This window comes from Pelodiscus sinensis, chromosome 31 (genome assembly GCF_052426305.1).
Source record: "Pelodiscus sinensis isolate ZL-2025 chromosome 31, ASM5242630v1, whole genome shotgun sequence".
Taxonomy (NCBI): Eukaryota; Metazoa; Chordata; order Testudines; family Trionychidae; genus Pelodiscus; species Pelodiscus sinensis.
In genome coordinates, this window is record NC_143082.1 from 16,320,940 (window position 1) to 16,337,529 (window position 16,590).

Here is a 16,590-nt window from a genome sequence, read left to right on the forward strand (position 1 = left end):
CTGTATCGCACACCCGGCAACGCCACACAACCCCCGCCTGTAACACACACCCTGCAACGCCACACAACCCCCGCCTGTATCGCACACCCTGCAACGCCACACAAGCCCCGCCTGTATCGCACACCCTGCAACGCCACACAACCCCCGCCTGTATCGCACACCCGGCAACGCCACACAACCCCCGCCTGTAACACACACCCTGCAACGCCACACAACCCCCGCCTGTATCGCACACCCTGCAACGCCACACAACCCCCGCCTGTAACACACACCCTGCAACGCCACACAACCCCCGCCTGTATCGCACACCCTGCAACGCCACACAACCCCCGCCTGTAACGCACACCCGGCAACGCCACACAACCCCCGCCTGTATCGCACACCCTGCAACGCCACACAACCCCCGCCTGTAACGCACACCCTGCAACGCCACACAACCCCCGCCTGTATCGCACACCCTGCAACGCCACACAACCCCCGCCTGTATTGCACACCCTGCAACGCCACACAACCCCCGCCTGTAACACACACCCTGCAACGCCACACAACCCCCGCCTGTATCGCACACCCTGCAACGCCACACAACCCCCGCCTGTATCGCACACCCTGCAACATGACACGACTCACTGCCTGCAACCCCCTATATTACACCATCACAACATGACACAAGTTACTGCTTGCATTGCACACACCACGACCTCTGTTTCACTCCCACAACACAATACAACACGACGCACCACCTTCCACCTCTTACCCCGTATCACATCCACACAGCATAACACAACTCACTGTCCACAGCACACATGACACAACTTAACACCCGCAAAACCCCTGTATGACACCCCACAACATAAGACGACTCACTGGCTGCATCGCAACGTGACACAACTCACCATTTGCAACTCCCTGTATCAAATTCCCACACAGGACACAACTTACTGTCTGCCACACACATCCCATGACTTCTATATCACAACTCAACACAACACAACTGCTTTCACCCCCTTACCAGGTGATGCTTACTGGGTCTGGTTAACCGGTGGGCTGCCCCGTTTAACTGGCTAACCGGTTACACATAATGTCTAACTGGTAACTGGTTACCTGGGTTTTTACATCCCTCACACCCGCGGCAATGTCTCTTACCCTGGGCGCAGCTGTCTGGTCCGCACGCCTTGGGACTGTATCGATTCCGTACGCGAGTGACTGTGAGTGTGGGATGGAGTCAATGTTCCCTCTCATTTTTGCATCCATGTGTGGAATAAATTTTGTTCTGTGCACCAAGACATATGCAGATGGGCACCACCAGTAGAAATACAGGCTGAAGGCACTCTGCTAATCAGCTGGGCAGCAGTTGAGTCTCTGGCAGGAGGCTGCCCACATGCCCGGCTTGCAGGGTGCACTGGCTGGCGTGGGAACACGTGGCACTCACTCGGTGTATGTGAGGCACAGGGCTGGCCCTGCAGCTGGTCCCCGTCGCAGTAAATCTGCGGCACACAGTGGACTTGGCTCCATTTCTGACGGCTGTGCATCAGGCTCTCAGGACGAATGAGGGTTTGTCCGTGCCAGGGCCGCGTGTGCCGGGGTGCGTACCAGGGCCATAGGTGCAGGGATGTGTGCAGGGGTTTTGTGTGCAGGGGTGTGTACCAGGGCCATAGGTGCAGGGATGCATGCCAGGGCTGTGTGTGCCAGGGCTGTGTGTGCCGGGGTTGTGTGTGCTGGGGATGTGTGTGCAGGGGTGCGTACTGGGGCCATAGTTGCAGGGATGCGTGCAGGGGTTTTGTGTGAAAGGGTGTGTACTGGGGCCATAGGTGCAGGGATGCGCGCAGGGGTTTTGTGTGAAAGGGTGTGTACCGGGGCCAAAAGTGCAGGAATGCATGCCAGGGCTGTGTGTGCTGGGGCTGTGTGTGCAGGGGTGCGTACCAGGGCCATAGGTGCAGGGATGCGTGCCGGGGCTGTGTGTGCCGGGGTTGTGTGTGCCGGGGCTGTGTGTGCTGGGGTTGTGTGTGCTGGGGCCATGTGTGCAGGGGTGCATACCGGGGCCATAGTTGCAGGGATGCGTGCAGGGGTTTTGTGTGCAAGGATGTGTACCGGGGCCATAGGTGCAGGAATACATGCCAGGGCTGTGTGTGCCGGGGCCGTGTGTGCAGGGGTGCGTACTGGGGCCATAGGTGCAGGGATGCGTGCCGGGGCTGTGTGTGCCGGGGTTGTGTGTGCCGGGGCTGTGTGTGCTGGGGTTGTGTGTGCCGGGGCTGTGTGTGCTGGGGTTGTGTGTGCTGGGGCCATGTGTGCAGGGGTGCATACCGGGGCCATAGGTGCAGGGATTCGCGCAGGGGTTTTGTGTGCAAGGATGTGTACCGGGGCCATAGGTGCAGGAATACATGCCAGGGCTGTGTGTGCCGGGGCCGTGTGTGCAGGGGTGCGTACTGGGGCCATAGGTGCAGGGATGCATGCCAGGGCTGTGTGTGCCAGGGCTGTGTGTGCCAGGGCTGTGTGTGCCGGGGCTGTGTGTGCCAGGGCTGTGTGTGCCGGGGCTGTGTGTGCCGGGGCTGTGTGTGCCAGGGCTGTGTGTGCCAGGGCTGCGTGTGCCGGGGCTGCGTGTGCCGGGGCTGCGTGTGCCGGGGCTGTGTGTGCCGGGGCTGTGTGTGCCGGGGCTGCGTGTGCCGGGGCTGTGTGTGCCGGGGCTGCGTGTGCCGGGGCCGTGCAAGCAGGGATGCGTGCGGGGCCACGTGTGCGAACCCGCCACCCAGCACTCCCCAGTCGAACGCTCCATCCCCTTGCACCCTCTGGCCAGTGGGGCCCAGGTGATCTGGTGCCCTGCCTGGGTCAGAGCCGGCTCCTGGGGCAGTCGCCCTGTGCTAGGCCTGCCCTGCCCGGGGCCACGGGCCCCTGGATGCTCAGGGCCGGGTAGACGCCCGCCCCTTGCCACCGGGGCCCCGGGAGCACAGCCAGGCCGCCTGTGGCCGGCACGCTGCTCGCCAGGGCTTTGATGCGGGCTCCCACCACAAGCTCAATCGCTGCCACATGCCGGGTGGGGGGCCTGGGGGGGGCTGGCCCGGCCCAGCCTCTCCGAGCGGCCACGGAGCCTCCACGGAGCCTGGTGCCGTCTCTCATGTGGCTTTCGGCAGCCTGGCCCGGCCTCCCTCGCGGGAGCCTGCAATTAGGGAGCAGCCCCCGGCGTGCGGGCGGGTCGGGACCGGGGGGGGGGGAATGCAGCACGGAGCCGCGCTGGGGGAGGGGGGCTGTCGACTGGCCCCCACACGGGGGGCAGGGCTGCTCCCCCGGGACCATGGGGGGGGGCTGGAGACCAGGCCCTGCTGCCGCAGCGTGCTCGGCTGGAGAACCCACGGCCCCCTCGTCTCCTCTAGTTCTCCTCCCCCCGCGCCCGGCCGGGGCCTGTCCCCCCCAGGCGAGCTCTCCCAGCAGGAGGCGCTGGCCGGCGGCGGGCGAGTGGCTGGGGGTGCCTTGGGGAAAACGGGCTCAGGGGCCAAGTTCCTGCCCCCCGGCCCGGCGGCCCATCTAGCTCGGGCCCCGCCGGTTCACCTGCACCCTGCTCTGTGGCCGCGCCGGCGCAGGGGCATCTGGGAGCGGCCGACAGCGCCGTGGAGTCGGGGGGTCGTCTGGCTCCGTTCGGGCTGCCCGGCCTCTCCGGGGGGGCTGCTGGGGGCCTGTGGGCGAGTCACCCCGGCCTCAGCGCTGCCCCCCCAGTGCCACGGCGCAAACGGCACACATCTCTGAGGAACGCGCCTCCCGCACTCAGGACGGGGGGTCTGAGCCCTTCGGACACAGGCCTGCCTCAATGGGGCCCCGTTCCCCGGCACGCGCCCCCTGCGGTGCGCCCAGTCCCCGAGCGGGGCCATTCCCTGCGGGGGCTGGGACACACGCCCCGACCTTCGCGCTGCCCTTCCCACCCAGGCAAAGGGCCGCTGTGCTGGGGTCACATACAGAGAGCGCTGTGGGGGCGGGGTGCTCAGGCGCCTGCGTTTGCGGAAATACGGTTTGGAGCGTGACCCTGCAGAGCTCAGTCCTGTGGGACGGGCTTCGCGGGGGCATCGCGGGGGCTGCGCTGGGGGCATCGCGGGGGCATCGCGGGGGCTGCGCCGGGGGCATCGCGGGGGCATCGCGGGGGCTTCGCGGGGGCTGCGCTGGGGCATCGCGGGGGCTTCGCGGGGGCTGCGCTGGGGCATCGCGGGGGCATCGCGGGGGCTTCGCGGGGGCTGCGCTGGGGGCATCGCGGGGGCATCGCGGGGGCTTCGCGGGGGCTGCGCCGGGGGCATCGCGGGGGCATCGCGGGGGCATCGTGTGGGCTGCGCTGGGGGCATCGCGGGGGCTGCGCCGGGGGCATCGCGGGGGCATCGCGGGGGCTTCGCGGGGGCTGCGCTGGGGCATCGCGGGGGCATCACGGGGGCTGCGCCGGGGGCATCGCGGGGGCATCGCGGGGGCATCGTGTGGGCTGCGCTGGGGGCATCGCGGGGGCTGCGCCGGGGGCATCGCGGGGGCTGCACTGGGGGCATCGCGCGGGCATCGTGGGGGCTGCGCCGGGGGCATCGCGGGGGCTGCGCTGGGGGCATCGCGGGGGCTGCGCTGGGGCATCGCGGGGGCATCGCGGGGGCTGCGCTGGGGGCATCGCGGGGGCATCGCGGGGGCTGCGCTGGGGGCATCGCGGGGGCATCGCGGGGGCTGCGCTGGGGCATCGTGGGGGCTGCGCTGGGGCATCGTGGGGGCTGCGCCGGGGGTATCGCGGGGGCTGCGCTGGGGCATCGCGGGGGCTGCGCTGGGGCATCGTGGGGGCTGCGCCGGGGGCATCGTGGGGGCTGCGCTGGGGCATCGTGGGGCATCGTGGGGGCTGCGCCGGGGGTATCACGGGGGCTGCGCTGGGGTATCACGGGGGCTGCGCTGGGGTATCGCGGGGGCTGCGCCGGGGGCATCGTGGGGGCTGCGCCGGGGGTATCGCGGGGGCTGCGCCGGGGGCATCGTGGGGGCTGCGCCGGGGGTATCGCGGGGGCTGCGCTGGGGCATCGCGGGGGCTGCGCTGGGGCATCGCGGGGGCTGCGCCGGGGGCATCGCGGGGGCTGCTCTGGGGCATCGCGGGGGCTGCGCTGGGGCATCGTGGGGGCTGCTCTGGGGCATCGCGGGGGCTGCGCTGGGGCATCGCGGGGGCTGCGCTGGGGCATCGCGGGGGCTGCGCTGGGGGCAGCGCGGGGGCTGCGCTGGGGGTATCGCGGGGGCTGCGCCGGGGGTATCGCGGGGGCTGCGCTGGGGCATCGCGGGGGCTGCGCTGGGGCATCGTGGGGGCTGCGCCGGGGGTATCGCGGGGGCTGCGCCGGGGGCATCGCGGGGGCTGCGCTGGGGTATCGCGGGGGCTGCGCTGGGGCATCGTGGGGGCTGCTCTGGGGCATCGCGGGGGCTGCGCCGGGGGTATCGCGGGGGCTGCGCTGGGGCATCGTGGGGGCTGCGCCGGGGGTATCGCGGGGGCTGCGCTGGGGCATCGTGGGGGCTGCGCCGGGGGTATCGCGGGGGCTGCGCTGGGGTATCGCGGGGGCTGCGCTGGGGGTATCGCGGGGGCTGCGCTGGGGCATCGTGGGGGCTGCGCCGGGGGTATCGCGGGGGCTGCGCTGGGGTATCGCGGGGGCTGCGCTGGGGGTATCGCGGGGGCTGCGCTGGGGCATCGCGGGGGCTGCGCTGGGGGTATCGCGGGGGCTGCGCCGGGGGTATCGCGGGGGCTGCGCTGGGGCATCGTGGGGGCTGCGCCGGGGGTATCGCGGGGGCTGCGCTGGGGTATCGCGGGGGCTGCTCTGGGGCATCGTGGGGGCTGCGCCGGGGGTATCGCGGGGGCTGCGCTGGGGCATCGTGGGGGCTGCTCTGGGGTATCGCGGGGGCTGCGCTGGGGCATCGTGGGGGCTGCTCTGGGGCATCGTGGGGGCTGCGCCGGGGGTATCGCGGGGGCTGCACTGGGGTATCGCGGGGGCTGCGCTGGGGCATCGTGGGGGCTGCTCTGGGGCATCGTGGGGGCTGCGCCGGGGGTATCGCGGGGGCTGCGCTGGGGCATCGTGGGGGCTGCTCTGGGGTATCGCGGGGGCTGCGCTGGGGCATCGTGGGGGCTGCTCTGGGGCATCGTGGGGGCTGCGCCGGGGGTATCGCGGGGGCTGCGCTGGGGCATCGTGGGGGCTGCGCCGGGGGTATCGTGGGGGCTGCGCCGGGGGTATCGCGGGGGCTGCGCTGGGGCATCGTGGGGGCTGCTCTGGGGCATCGCGGGGGCTGCGCCGGGCCGGCTCCCTTCAGATAGTGGCAGAGAGGACACTCGTCACGTTTGCAGATGACCCCACGCTGGGGGGGCCGGGTCAGAATTCCAGCCGCTCTGGACAACCCGGAGAAGCGGCCGGGGGCCGGGAAGGACGGAGCAGAGCACCCACGGAGGGAGGAACAATCCGCGTCACATGGGCCGGGGCAGGGCCCCGCAGGAGGGCTCGAGGGGTCAGCGCTAACCGGGAGCCGGGTGAAAGCCGCTGAACATTTCTCACGGGTGCAGCCCGGGTTCCTGGCTCCCTGCCGGCCTGTGCTGCAGGTCGCCCGCTCCCTGTGCCCTCTGCCTGCCAGTCCCCAGCGGGACACTTGCCCGAAAAGCCAGCGTGATTGCGGGCGGCAGGAACGGGCCTGTCGCGAGCAAGGCACGAGCAGCCGTTCCCCCGCTCTGCTCTGCGCCCATCAGGCCTCAGCGGGAGGGTTGTGCCCAGGTCTGGGCCCCGCGTTTCAGGAAATTGGAGCGGGTCCAGAGACGAGCAACACGGACGCTGAAGGGGCTGGAGACCGTGCCCTGGGGGAGGCTGACGGAACGGGGCCTGATGAGCTGGGAAAGGAGCAGGCTGAGGGGGACATGCGGGCGGGTTTCTAGTATCTCAAAGGGCGTCACAAGGAGGAAGGGGCCTCTGAGGACAGGCCAAGAAGCAATGGGCTGAAACTGCAGCCAGCGAGGTTGAGGTTGGTGGGACGGGGCGTCTACACCCCCACTCTGCACCAGGACGTCTTCATGCCCTGTGGGCGGAGGAAGTCCCGCCCCCTGGCCACACTGGGCATGCTCCAAGGGCTGGAGCAACATAAAAGGGAACAGCTCGGCTCAGTGTGGGCTGGATGCTGGAGAGGAAGGACCTTCTAGACGAGCTCCAGAGGTGGGCCGGCCAGAGCCGGGTGACGGGCGCCGGAGGCCAGGGAGACTGTATTGGGCCTCCAGACCTGGTCGAACCGCAGGAGGAGGCTGGTGCTGCGGAACCGGAGGACCCGGAGACGATGTGGAGCACCCCAACTCCAGAACTGGTAGGAAGTGACCCGGGGGGGGGTGCGAATGGTGTCTCCCACCAGAATGAGCTCAGCGTGGTGGTCGGATTCCCCACTGAGCGAGTGGCGGATCACTTGGCCACTGACAGGGCCCTGGATCAGGGGCTAGTGGAGTAGGGTGGGCCCAGGCCCCCTGCTGGGGCTACTGCCCCAACCGTGACTCTAACCATTAGGCTGTGCTGCTCTGGGTGGAGGGCTGTTGCTATGGACTCTAGGGCAGCACAGCCCCATGGCTAAACTGAGGGCTGTGATAACTGACACTAGCCATTGGGTTGTGCTGCTCTGAGCCCTAGGGCTGTGTTATTGACTGTAGCCATTGGGATGCACTGCCTCGGGACAAGGTGGGCTTGCAATGCAACAGCTGGATATTAGGCAAAACTTTCTGCCTGCTCAGGTGGATAAACACTGGAATAAATTGCCTGGGGGGTTGTGGAATCTCCATCCCTGGAGATATTCAAGAGCAGGTTGGACAGACACCTGCTAGGGATGGTCTAGACGGTGCTTGGTTCTGCCAGAAGATCAGGGGACGGGACCTGATGACCTCTCGAGGTCCCTTCCAGTTCTGTAACTCTGATTCTAACTCAAGTCTGCTTTATGCAAAATTGGGCAAGTCACCTGTCATTCAAAGGCCTGTGATCCCTTACACGTGTATATTCTATGTGTGTAAATGTATCTGTCTTGTATGTGAAGTTAGAAATACGAAGTGTGAACCAGCTTATTAATTTAAATCTTCTAGTGAGAGCTATTAGTGGTACTAAAGGAACTTAATGGCCCGGTGCTCAAGGCAATGATCTGTAAATGGTTTTGTTTTTCCACAAAGCGCAAAGTGTGGTTGGTCCTACTCAGACATGTGACCATCCACCTGGTACAAGAATCCATCTTGGATTGGGGTGGAGAGAATGGAACAAAAGATTCCCACCTTGGGGAAATCCTGCAGGTAGCAAACAATGTGGGTCTTCAGATGGCTTTTGAGCCCTAAGTTGTGGAATCTCCATCGCTGGAGATATTGAAGAGCAAGTTGGACAGACACCTGGCAGGGATGGTCTAGACGGTGCGTGGCCATGCAGCGAGGGCAGGGGACTGGACTCGATGACCTCTCGAGGTCCCTTCCCGTTCTAGGGTTCTATGTAACTTCCTCCCCATCGTAAGAGGACGTACAAGAACACCTGGAAACGAAAGAACCGTAACGAGAGAGGTGGAGGGGCGTGGCTGGGCCCAGTGGGAGACCTGGCTTGTGAATAAGAGCCAGGGCGAGCAATGCTGTGTAACGTCTCTTGGGGCAGTGGGCTGAGCTGCCACGTCTGTTTGATGTTTTGCTTAGTAACCTTGCTTTGATCTGTCTGTTTTCTCGCAATCACTTAACTCTTCCTTTCTATACTTAGTAAATCACTTTTGTTTATGATCTAACCAGTATAAGTGGCCGTTTCCGGGAGGCGGGGAGCTGTGCAGGTCTCTTCAGGTGGCGCAAAGCACAGACCTTATGGGCTTCTGCGGTAAAACGTCTGCACAGAGCCAGCTGGCTTTACGGGGGGTTTGGTCCCCGTGGGGCTGCACTCCTGGGTGTGGCCATGTCCCTGCCACTGAGCCCTGCCAGGGCTGAGCCGTTGCTCTTGTCTGTTATTCTGCTGGGGGCTGTTACCCCCGCTCTGTGCCTTTGCTGGGGGAGACCAGAACTTCTGGCCCAGCAGGACCGGGAATGGGGCGCCCCTGAGGGCAGGCAGACTCAGTAGTATGATCAGCCTGTTGGGTGACAGTCGCAAGGGGTCTCTGTGACCCACAGTCACACACTGTGTGCAATGTCCCCTTAAAGGCAGTCGGGGCCTGCCCCTCTGCCCTGCCACAGACTTTCAGCGCGGCCTTAGGAAAGTCCTTTAGGGTGCAATTTTCAGAAGCCCCTGAGCAATCCAGGAGTCCAGGCCCCAGCCAAAGGGAATAACGGCTCTGCCCTGCCTCCGGGAGCCTTTGGACGGGCAGATCCATCTCCTGACGAGGGATGTTCAGTGTCGGTCAATCGAATAGTCGAGTAAGCTCATGAATTCTTACCGGCTAGCCGACTGTTCTATAGTCCCTGGGGGCGGGGCCGGCAGCCAGTATGCTCCGCCCCCGTCCCGAGGAGCCCCCTGTCACTCCGTGCTATTGCCTTTGTTTCAGAGGCAGCTGTGCAGGGTACTTGGCGAGAGCTGGTGCGTGAGGGGAGCCAGTTTTAAAACCAGCTCCCCTCGCAGCCCGGCTGCCTGTCGTGCTACGCTGCTGCCTCTGATACAGAGGCAGCAGCAGCCCCTGTCCAGGGTGAGTCTGAGCTCCTGAACCCGGCGCGACTCAGAGCTGAGCCGGGCTGCCTGCCCGCTCGGCTCCTAACACACGTGAAAGGCAGAGCCGCAGCGGGGGGCGGTCCGGGGCCCAGCGTGAGCCGGGCTGCTGGCCAGCCTGCTAACACACTTACTGGCAGGAGAGGGGTGTGTGTGTGGGGGGGGTGTCTCATCGGTTCATCGACTGCACTATTGCGTTCCTACCCCCGCTGTGAAGCTCTCGGGTGCCCAGGCCCTCGGCTGGACCTCGGAGTCAGATCTTAGCCCGTTGGGCTGTTTCCGAGCTTGGGGCCGGGGTGACCCATGTCTGCAGGGGTCCCCGTGTTCCCCAGTGATCTCGCCGCCCGGTGGCGCAAGGTCGGCGCGGAGGGGAAGGGGCGATTCCCTCCTGACTCGGAGCTAACAACGTCTTCCCGAGGCCCAGCCTGGACTCTGTCCGTTCACAATCCAGATTCGCACGCTTCTGGGCTCAAAGGAAACTCCTCTGCCGCCGAGGCAGGGCCGTGACTCCTACCGGCCGCGTGTAGCCACAAGGGTCGCTCCCCTGTCTCTGGGGACAGCTCCCCCGGCCCAGGCTCCCAGTGCGCACGTGCTGGCTCCCGCCGGGGAGGGGGTTCAGCCGGGCCGGCGTGAGGCAGCCTGGGCAGAACAAACCGGCCGTCCTGCCGGAACCGCTGGGCGCGGAGCTCGCCAAGCGCAGCTGAGCCCGCTGGGACTAGCATCTCCACGCTGGGCTGATCTCCGCCCCTTTGCTGGTCCAGGCAAACCCCAAAGGCTCGGCTCAGTCGGGCGAGTAACACGGAGCCGGGTTCTGGCACCGATTCCCCGCCAGCTTGGCGTAAGCGGTGGAGCGCCACACACGTTGCGGGGGGGCCGTGGCGTCGCTAGCCAGCGCTGCTGGGGTGCAGCCGGGGGCCATGGTTACGTGGCCGGCTGCCTGTGGCCGGCTGCCCTGCAGGGAGGCTGCCCACATGGCTGCGGAGGCCGAGGGGGACGCGTGAAGCCACCTGAACGAGCAGCGCCGGTGCTGGCAAAGCAGGCCGGGGCGCAGGACCCGGCAGTCTGAATGGGGACTGGGCTCGTCTGCAGGGGACGTGGCCTCGGCCGACGGCGGGGCGTGACCGCACAGCCCTAGGGCTAGGCAGGGCAGCGCCCCACGTGGACACAGGCGTCTTCCGGCTCAGCCAAACGCCGACCTGGGGCGCATGAAACCTGCCGGCTCCCTCAGCACCAGTCCCTGGCTCGGCTCGGCTGCACTCCCGGGGAAAGGCCCGGTGTCCCCCGCCGCCTTCCCCAAGCCGGCCCAGCATCCAGGCCCTCCCGGGAAGCCCCCGAACTTTCCCCGGCCAGGTCCCCACTGCTGCCCGGCCAGTGCGCGCCGGGTCCCTCCAGGGGCGCTGCCATGGAGCCTGGGACCCCCTGGGATGACCGTGGCCCTGCGGGGGGCTGTGATAGCAACTCCACAGACCAGGGAGGGTTCAAGTGGGGTGCCGGGGGGGAGCGGCAGAGCTGCGGGAAAGGGGGCGGCCAGCAGGGGGCCTCTCTCCCCACGGGGGGCGGCTCCTTGGCCAGCAGGGGGCTGACCCAGAGGGCTGCAGCCCCCTCCTGCCCCCAACTTTCCTGGTGGGGCCTATCCCCTAAGGCGCGGGGCCGCGCTGGGAATCTGACCAGGGGTGATTAGAACCGGGAGGCCCCTGGGCCAAGTCCCACCTGACTCGGTTTCCCCCGCCGTGGCATGGGGCGAAGGGGAGGGGGCTGGGGTGTAGGGCGGGTGCTGCGCATGTCGGGGGCAGTATTACCAGGGGCCGGAGCCGCTGCTGGCAGTGGCCTTGTTTCACCAGCGACCGCGGCCCCCGCCCGGGTCTCTAGTAACGCGCCACTGCCCGGACAGGCCCTGGGCCCGGCGTGACCCTGCCGCCGTGGCCTGGGTGGCTTGCGTGAGGCTCTTCTGCCCACCTGGCTCGGCTCCCCCGTGGCCCCTCTGGCAGGGCGCTGCCTCTGCAGGGGTCGGAGCTGCCTGGCCCCTCGCGGGGAGAGGGCGGTTCCGACGGTGCCCCCCAGACGCCCAGGCCCCCCCAACCCCCGCAGCCCATAAATCTCCCTGGGCCGAGTTCACAACTGGAATGTGAGGCTCTTTGTTCAGAAAATAGCTCCACACATAATGATCCGGGAAGCTCTATCGGTCGGCAACATCGGCGTCACTTTCCATATTTATATTCCAAACCTAATTATGGTTTGTGTGCTCACTCGAAATGATGAGTCATCGAAACCGAGCCCGGGCCACAGAGCCGTGGCAGGGCCAGCGTGGTGGGGCTGGCCCCGCTGCTCCACTGCATCGGGGACGTGCCCTCGGCCGGCCCAGCCCTGCCGCCCCCTGCGCAGGCTCCTGGCAGCTGGGGGACTGAGGGATGGCTCCTGCTAGCTTGGGTGGCACCGGGTCAGGCCCAGAGGCCAGGGGGATGGGCACATTGCACGTGGCGGGAGAGAGAGAAGGTGATGGACAAGGGGTGGGTGGGTGGAGTTTGGGGGATCAATGGGTGGGGTTGGGGGATGGGTGGGTGTCATTTGGCCCTGAGTCCATCCTGCACTCCCCGTAGGCCGGCCCGGCCCTGCCCAGTAGGACAGGACTTGTAAGGAAGGAAAGTTACTTTCACCCCTAGCCCTGGGCTGAGGCTCCTGGATCTTGCTGAGCGTGATCCTGGCCGGCCCAGGGCTGCCTGATGGGCTGCGTATGTCGCATGGTTTTGGCTCCTGCCCTTACTCCCCAGCTGGCTCCACCGGGAACCCCCCCGTTCCAGGGCGGGATGGCAAGTCTGTGCCCCCAGCGCGGCTCTTACCCCGCGTCCCTCCCTCCCCAGCCAGGCCTGACCAGCCATGGCACCTCGTCGGCGCCTGGGCACCCCTTCTGGGGGTTGGCTGGCTGGCTGTACAGCTCCTGGCGCGGCAGGCAGCCCTTAAGCCCGCATGGGTCCACTGGGGAGAGCCGCCTCCTCGCACTAAGGAGACGTGTGTGTGATCCTGGCCGCGCCACTGGCCTGCTGGGAGGCCTTGGGCAAGTCCCTGCTCCGTGCCTCAGTTTCCCCTCTCGCCCTTTGTTTATTTTGCCTGTCTCTCACTGTGTCTGTATGGAGTACAAATCATTAGGGCGCTGGGATCCAGCCCTCTGCCCCCTCGCTCCACAAACACAACTCGCTGCCCCAGGGAGCCAGCTGCAAAGAGCCCTGGGGAGGGGAGGGGGGGTTAGTGCTTGTGTCTGTGCCTCCGAGAGCCCAGCCACTAGGGGGCGCCAGCCCTGTGCGTAAAGCTCCCGGGGCCGTACGCCGGGGAGGGGTCTCTGCTGCCCGTGGCTTTAGCATTTGCGTGGCCGAAGGGAAGATAAACCCCCCCAAAACCAGAACAGGGGGAACATACCTCCCCCTCCATCTCCTGGTTAGAGTGGGAGGGCGGCGCCGGCCCCAGGGCTTGGAACGGGATCCGAGCCCAGGCTGGCTAACCTGGCCTTGGAGGGGCTGGAGAGACCATAGGCCAGCAGAAAGGCAGTGCAGTCTAGTGGGGGGGGCTCTGGGAGACCCCTCAAAGTGCTTCATGATCGGGGGTGTATTCGTCCCCACCACGCCCCCAGGGGAGGCAGGGTTGCGATGCCCATTTCACAGATGGGCACTGAGGCACAGGGAGCCGGTGGGGTAGCAGGGAACTGAGCGTGGTTCGCCCCGCTTTATCCTAGTGCCCAGATCGCCCACCCTTGCCCTTCGGGCTGGTCCCAGCCCCAGTGGGAGTGGAAGGGCCCCAGGAGAGAGCACGGGCCCGGGGGGGAGGGCGCAGGCCTGAGAGCCCCGGCGGGATCGCGGGCCGGGTGTCATGGGGGGAGGGGCTGTGGGAACCGGGAGGGGCAGAGGCGGAACTCGCCCCCTCTCCCCGCGCAGCCTTCCGGCCCGGAGAAACGCCGTCCTCGCGCGGCAGCCTCCCCCGGGCCCTGTGGCAAGCAGCAGGCGCGTCGTAGCACCCGGCTCGGAGGGAGGCGCCCGGTGGCAGGGGCGGGTCTGAGGTGGCACCGGAAGCCCGTCTGTGCCCGCGGCTGGAAGGTTTCAGCCCTGTGGACCCTCCCCAGGGCCCTGCGCGCGGCTCGTTCCTGGAGCCGGGTACGAGGTAGAAACCGTCCGAGGCGGCACAGGGTGCGTGGAAACGGGAGCCCATAGGGGCTGGGCCCAGGCGCCCGGCCGCCTGCTTGCCCTTTGTCACCGCCCCTGCTCCAGGACTGACGGGGGATCAGGGAGCCGGGGGCAGCAGATCGGCAGGACCCGCGTGAGGCTTTGGATGACGGGACCCATGTCCCAGCAAGAGACTAGGACCGCCCCAGCCCCGGGATGTTCCCTCGGAGGGGGCCACGGGCTGGCTCCCTCCCCCCGGAGGAAGGGTGGGTGGCTCGCACCCCCCCAGCATGCTTGCGGTGTCCCCTCTGCTACTTGCCGCGGAGCTGTCTGGAGCCCCGTGGCAGCTGGCAGGGGCGAGCCGGGCTCGGGAGGAGCTCGCAGGAGCCGCAGGGCCGCACCCACACACCCATTAAGGGAGGGTTATTTCAGTCCCTGTGACCACAAAGGAAGCATCGGGGCCGAGGCTGGAGCCGGGCGAGGGGGAGGGGAGGAAGCAACCAGCGGGGGCTGCCGGAGAGAGGGAGGAAGCAAGAGAGGGAGGGAAACTCGCCGTGGATTCTCCCAGGCCACTGTCCCGGCAAGAGAGTCCAACAAGGCCCCGTGGGGTGGGGTGGGGGGACCCACCTTCGGGCCATCCCTGGCAGCTCCACTGGCCCCACATCCGCCCACTGCCGCTCAGCCCCCAAGAGCCGGCTGGCAGGCCCAGCATGTCCCCAGCTCTGGGGCAGCCCTGTGCCGGGGGGCTGCCGGGGCTGGTCCCCTGGGTCCTTTGGCCCAGGGGTCGGGGGAAGGAACCAGGCCACCGCCTGTCCGGCCTTGGGTGAGCCAGCCCCGCCGAAACCCACCTGTGCCCACGCAGGGCCAGGGCCAGTCGGGGCCGGGGAGGGGGAGCCGAGAGGGTTAACGTTGGGGCGAGGGGCCCGGGGCAGCCGAGGGCTCGTCTGAGTCACGGTGGTTGGCGAACTATTAATACCAGGGGAAAGTTGAGCAGGAAAAGCTCTCGGAAGCAGGGCCGGGGCCGGGCGTGGGAGGGATGGAGGATACGGGACAGGGATGTGGGGGCAGGGGGTCGAGCAGGGGCTGGCTCTGGCTGAATCAGCCTGCAAGCGGAAGCCCGTTCGGGCTGGGGGCCTGATCCCAGTGGGGTCGGGGCTGGGGCCCCGTAAGGAGGGGGCGGCCGGAGAGGGAGAGCGGAGAAGTGCTGCCGTCACCATCCCCAGCCTGCGGCTACCCGGGCGATGAGTCAAAAGGCTCCCTGGGCAGGCCAAGCAGCGGCTGGCCCCTGGGGGAGGCAACTTCCCTGGGCCGCACGGCGACCGCCTCCCACACGGGAAGGGCCCGGGGGAGCCACCGGAGCAGGCCAGACGGTGCCTCCACACCGGCCTCCTCACGCAGAAAGGACGGGTCTCGAGGGGGCTAACTCAGGGCACTGCCGCGGGGAAGCTCGCGGCGCCGGGGTCCCGGCTGGGCACTGCCGCGGGGAAGCTCGCGGCGCCGGGGTCCCGGCAGGGCACTGCCGCGGGGAAGCTCGCGGCGCCGGGGTCCCGGCTGGGCACTGTCGTGGGGAAGCTCACTCCGATAACGTCTGAGGTGGGGTTCGGGGGCACGTGTCCCTGCTGGGGCGGAGCCGCGGTGTCTGCCCCGTGCTGGGAGGACACGCGCCGCTTAGCAGACTGGGTGGGACACGCGCCCCTGCTCCGGGCACCCCGGGAGATTCCAAACCTCGGCCTGTTCAGCCTCTGGAGGGATACACCAGCGAGAGACCCCCCGCCCCCCATGGCCATCAGGGTGGGGGGACCTGGGTTCAAGTCACTCCGAGTCCAGCCCAGCTGTGCAGCCACCCCCAGCCCCCTCCCCCACGTAACACCCTGTGGCCCCCACAAACCCTCCCCCGACCCTGCGGCCCCTGCAACCCCCACAGATCCTGCAGCTCCCCCGGGTTCATCAGCCCTTGCAACTCCCCCCCCCCCCCCCCAACCCCTACAGCCTGCACCCGCCCCCGCCCCACCCTGGCTTTCTCACTACACTTTCTGTTTCACTTTCCCTTTTTTCTCCCTGCTGCAGCCTCCCCTGGACCCCGGTGAGGAACATTCCCCACCTGACTCATCCCGTCTTCCCTGCCCCCTCCAGCCCCTCGCCTCCCAGCGATGGCCCCGCCCGCCCCGCCCCACGCAGGGCCCAGCCCCACACATGCAAACGATTCCTCTGGCGCTTTGAGTTTCCGGCGGGCAGACCTGTCAGCTCGTCGTGCCCCTGGGGCGGGTGGGTTCGGGGTTCCCCCCGGGGGAGGATTTTCTAGATTTCGCAGTCGTCCTGGGATCTGCTCCTCGCACTTGGTCCAGCGATTAGCCAGGACCCCGGCTCCGTTCTCCGACTGAGGAGGGTGTGTGAGCTAGTGGTTAGAGCAGATGTGGCTCTGAGAGGGGAGTGCTGGGACCAGTGGCTTAGAGCTGAGAAAGCTGAGTGGGGTCTCCGGGGCTCTAGTGCACATCAAGGAGGGGAGTGTGGTCCAATGGTTAGAACAACACGGAAGGATGAAAGGTCTGGAGCAGGAGCTGGGCGGGGGCCTGGGGGCACTGGGCTGCTTTAGTCTGGAACAGACGCCTGAGGGGACGTGAGCAGCTTTCCAGTCCCTAGAGGGGTGTTTGTCCCCAGGGGGAGGGAGACGAATCGTTCCCCTCGGCCTCTGCGGCAGGACAAGCAGCCAGGGAGGTTGAGGTTGGACGTTAGGAAAAGCGTCCTGCCTGTCGGGGGAGGGGGTGAAACACGGGAATCAATCGCCGGGGGGGGGGGGATCAATC

At 67.3% G+C, this 16,590-nt stretch overlaps 1 protein-coding gene across 1 annotated transcript in view; it reads left to right on the forward strand.

Moving 5' to 3' along the window:
* The first annotated feature begins 6,962 nt into the window (after window positions 1-6,962).
* The window catches only part of SP7 (Sp7 transcription factor), a 36,586-nt gene continuing 26,958 nt past the window's right edge, over window positions 6,963-16,590 (forward strand). Inside the window, exon 1 of the mRNA XM_075901607.2 lies at window positions 6,963-7,308. Coding sequence (XP_075757722.2) covers window positions 7,126-7,308 — 183 coding nt within the window. The 5' untranslated portion in view covers window positions 6,963-7,125. The remainder of the gene's footprint in view (window positions 7,309-16,590) is intronic.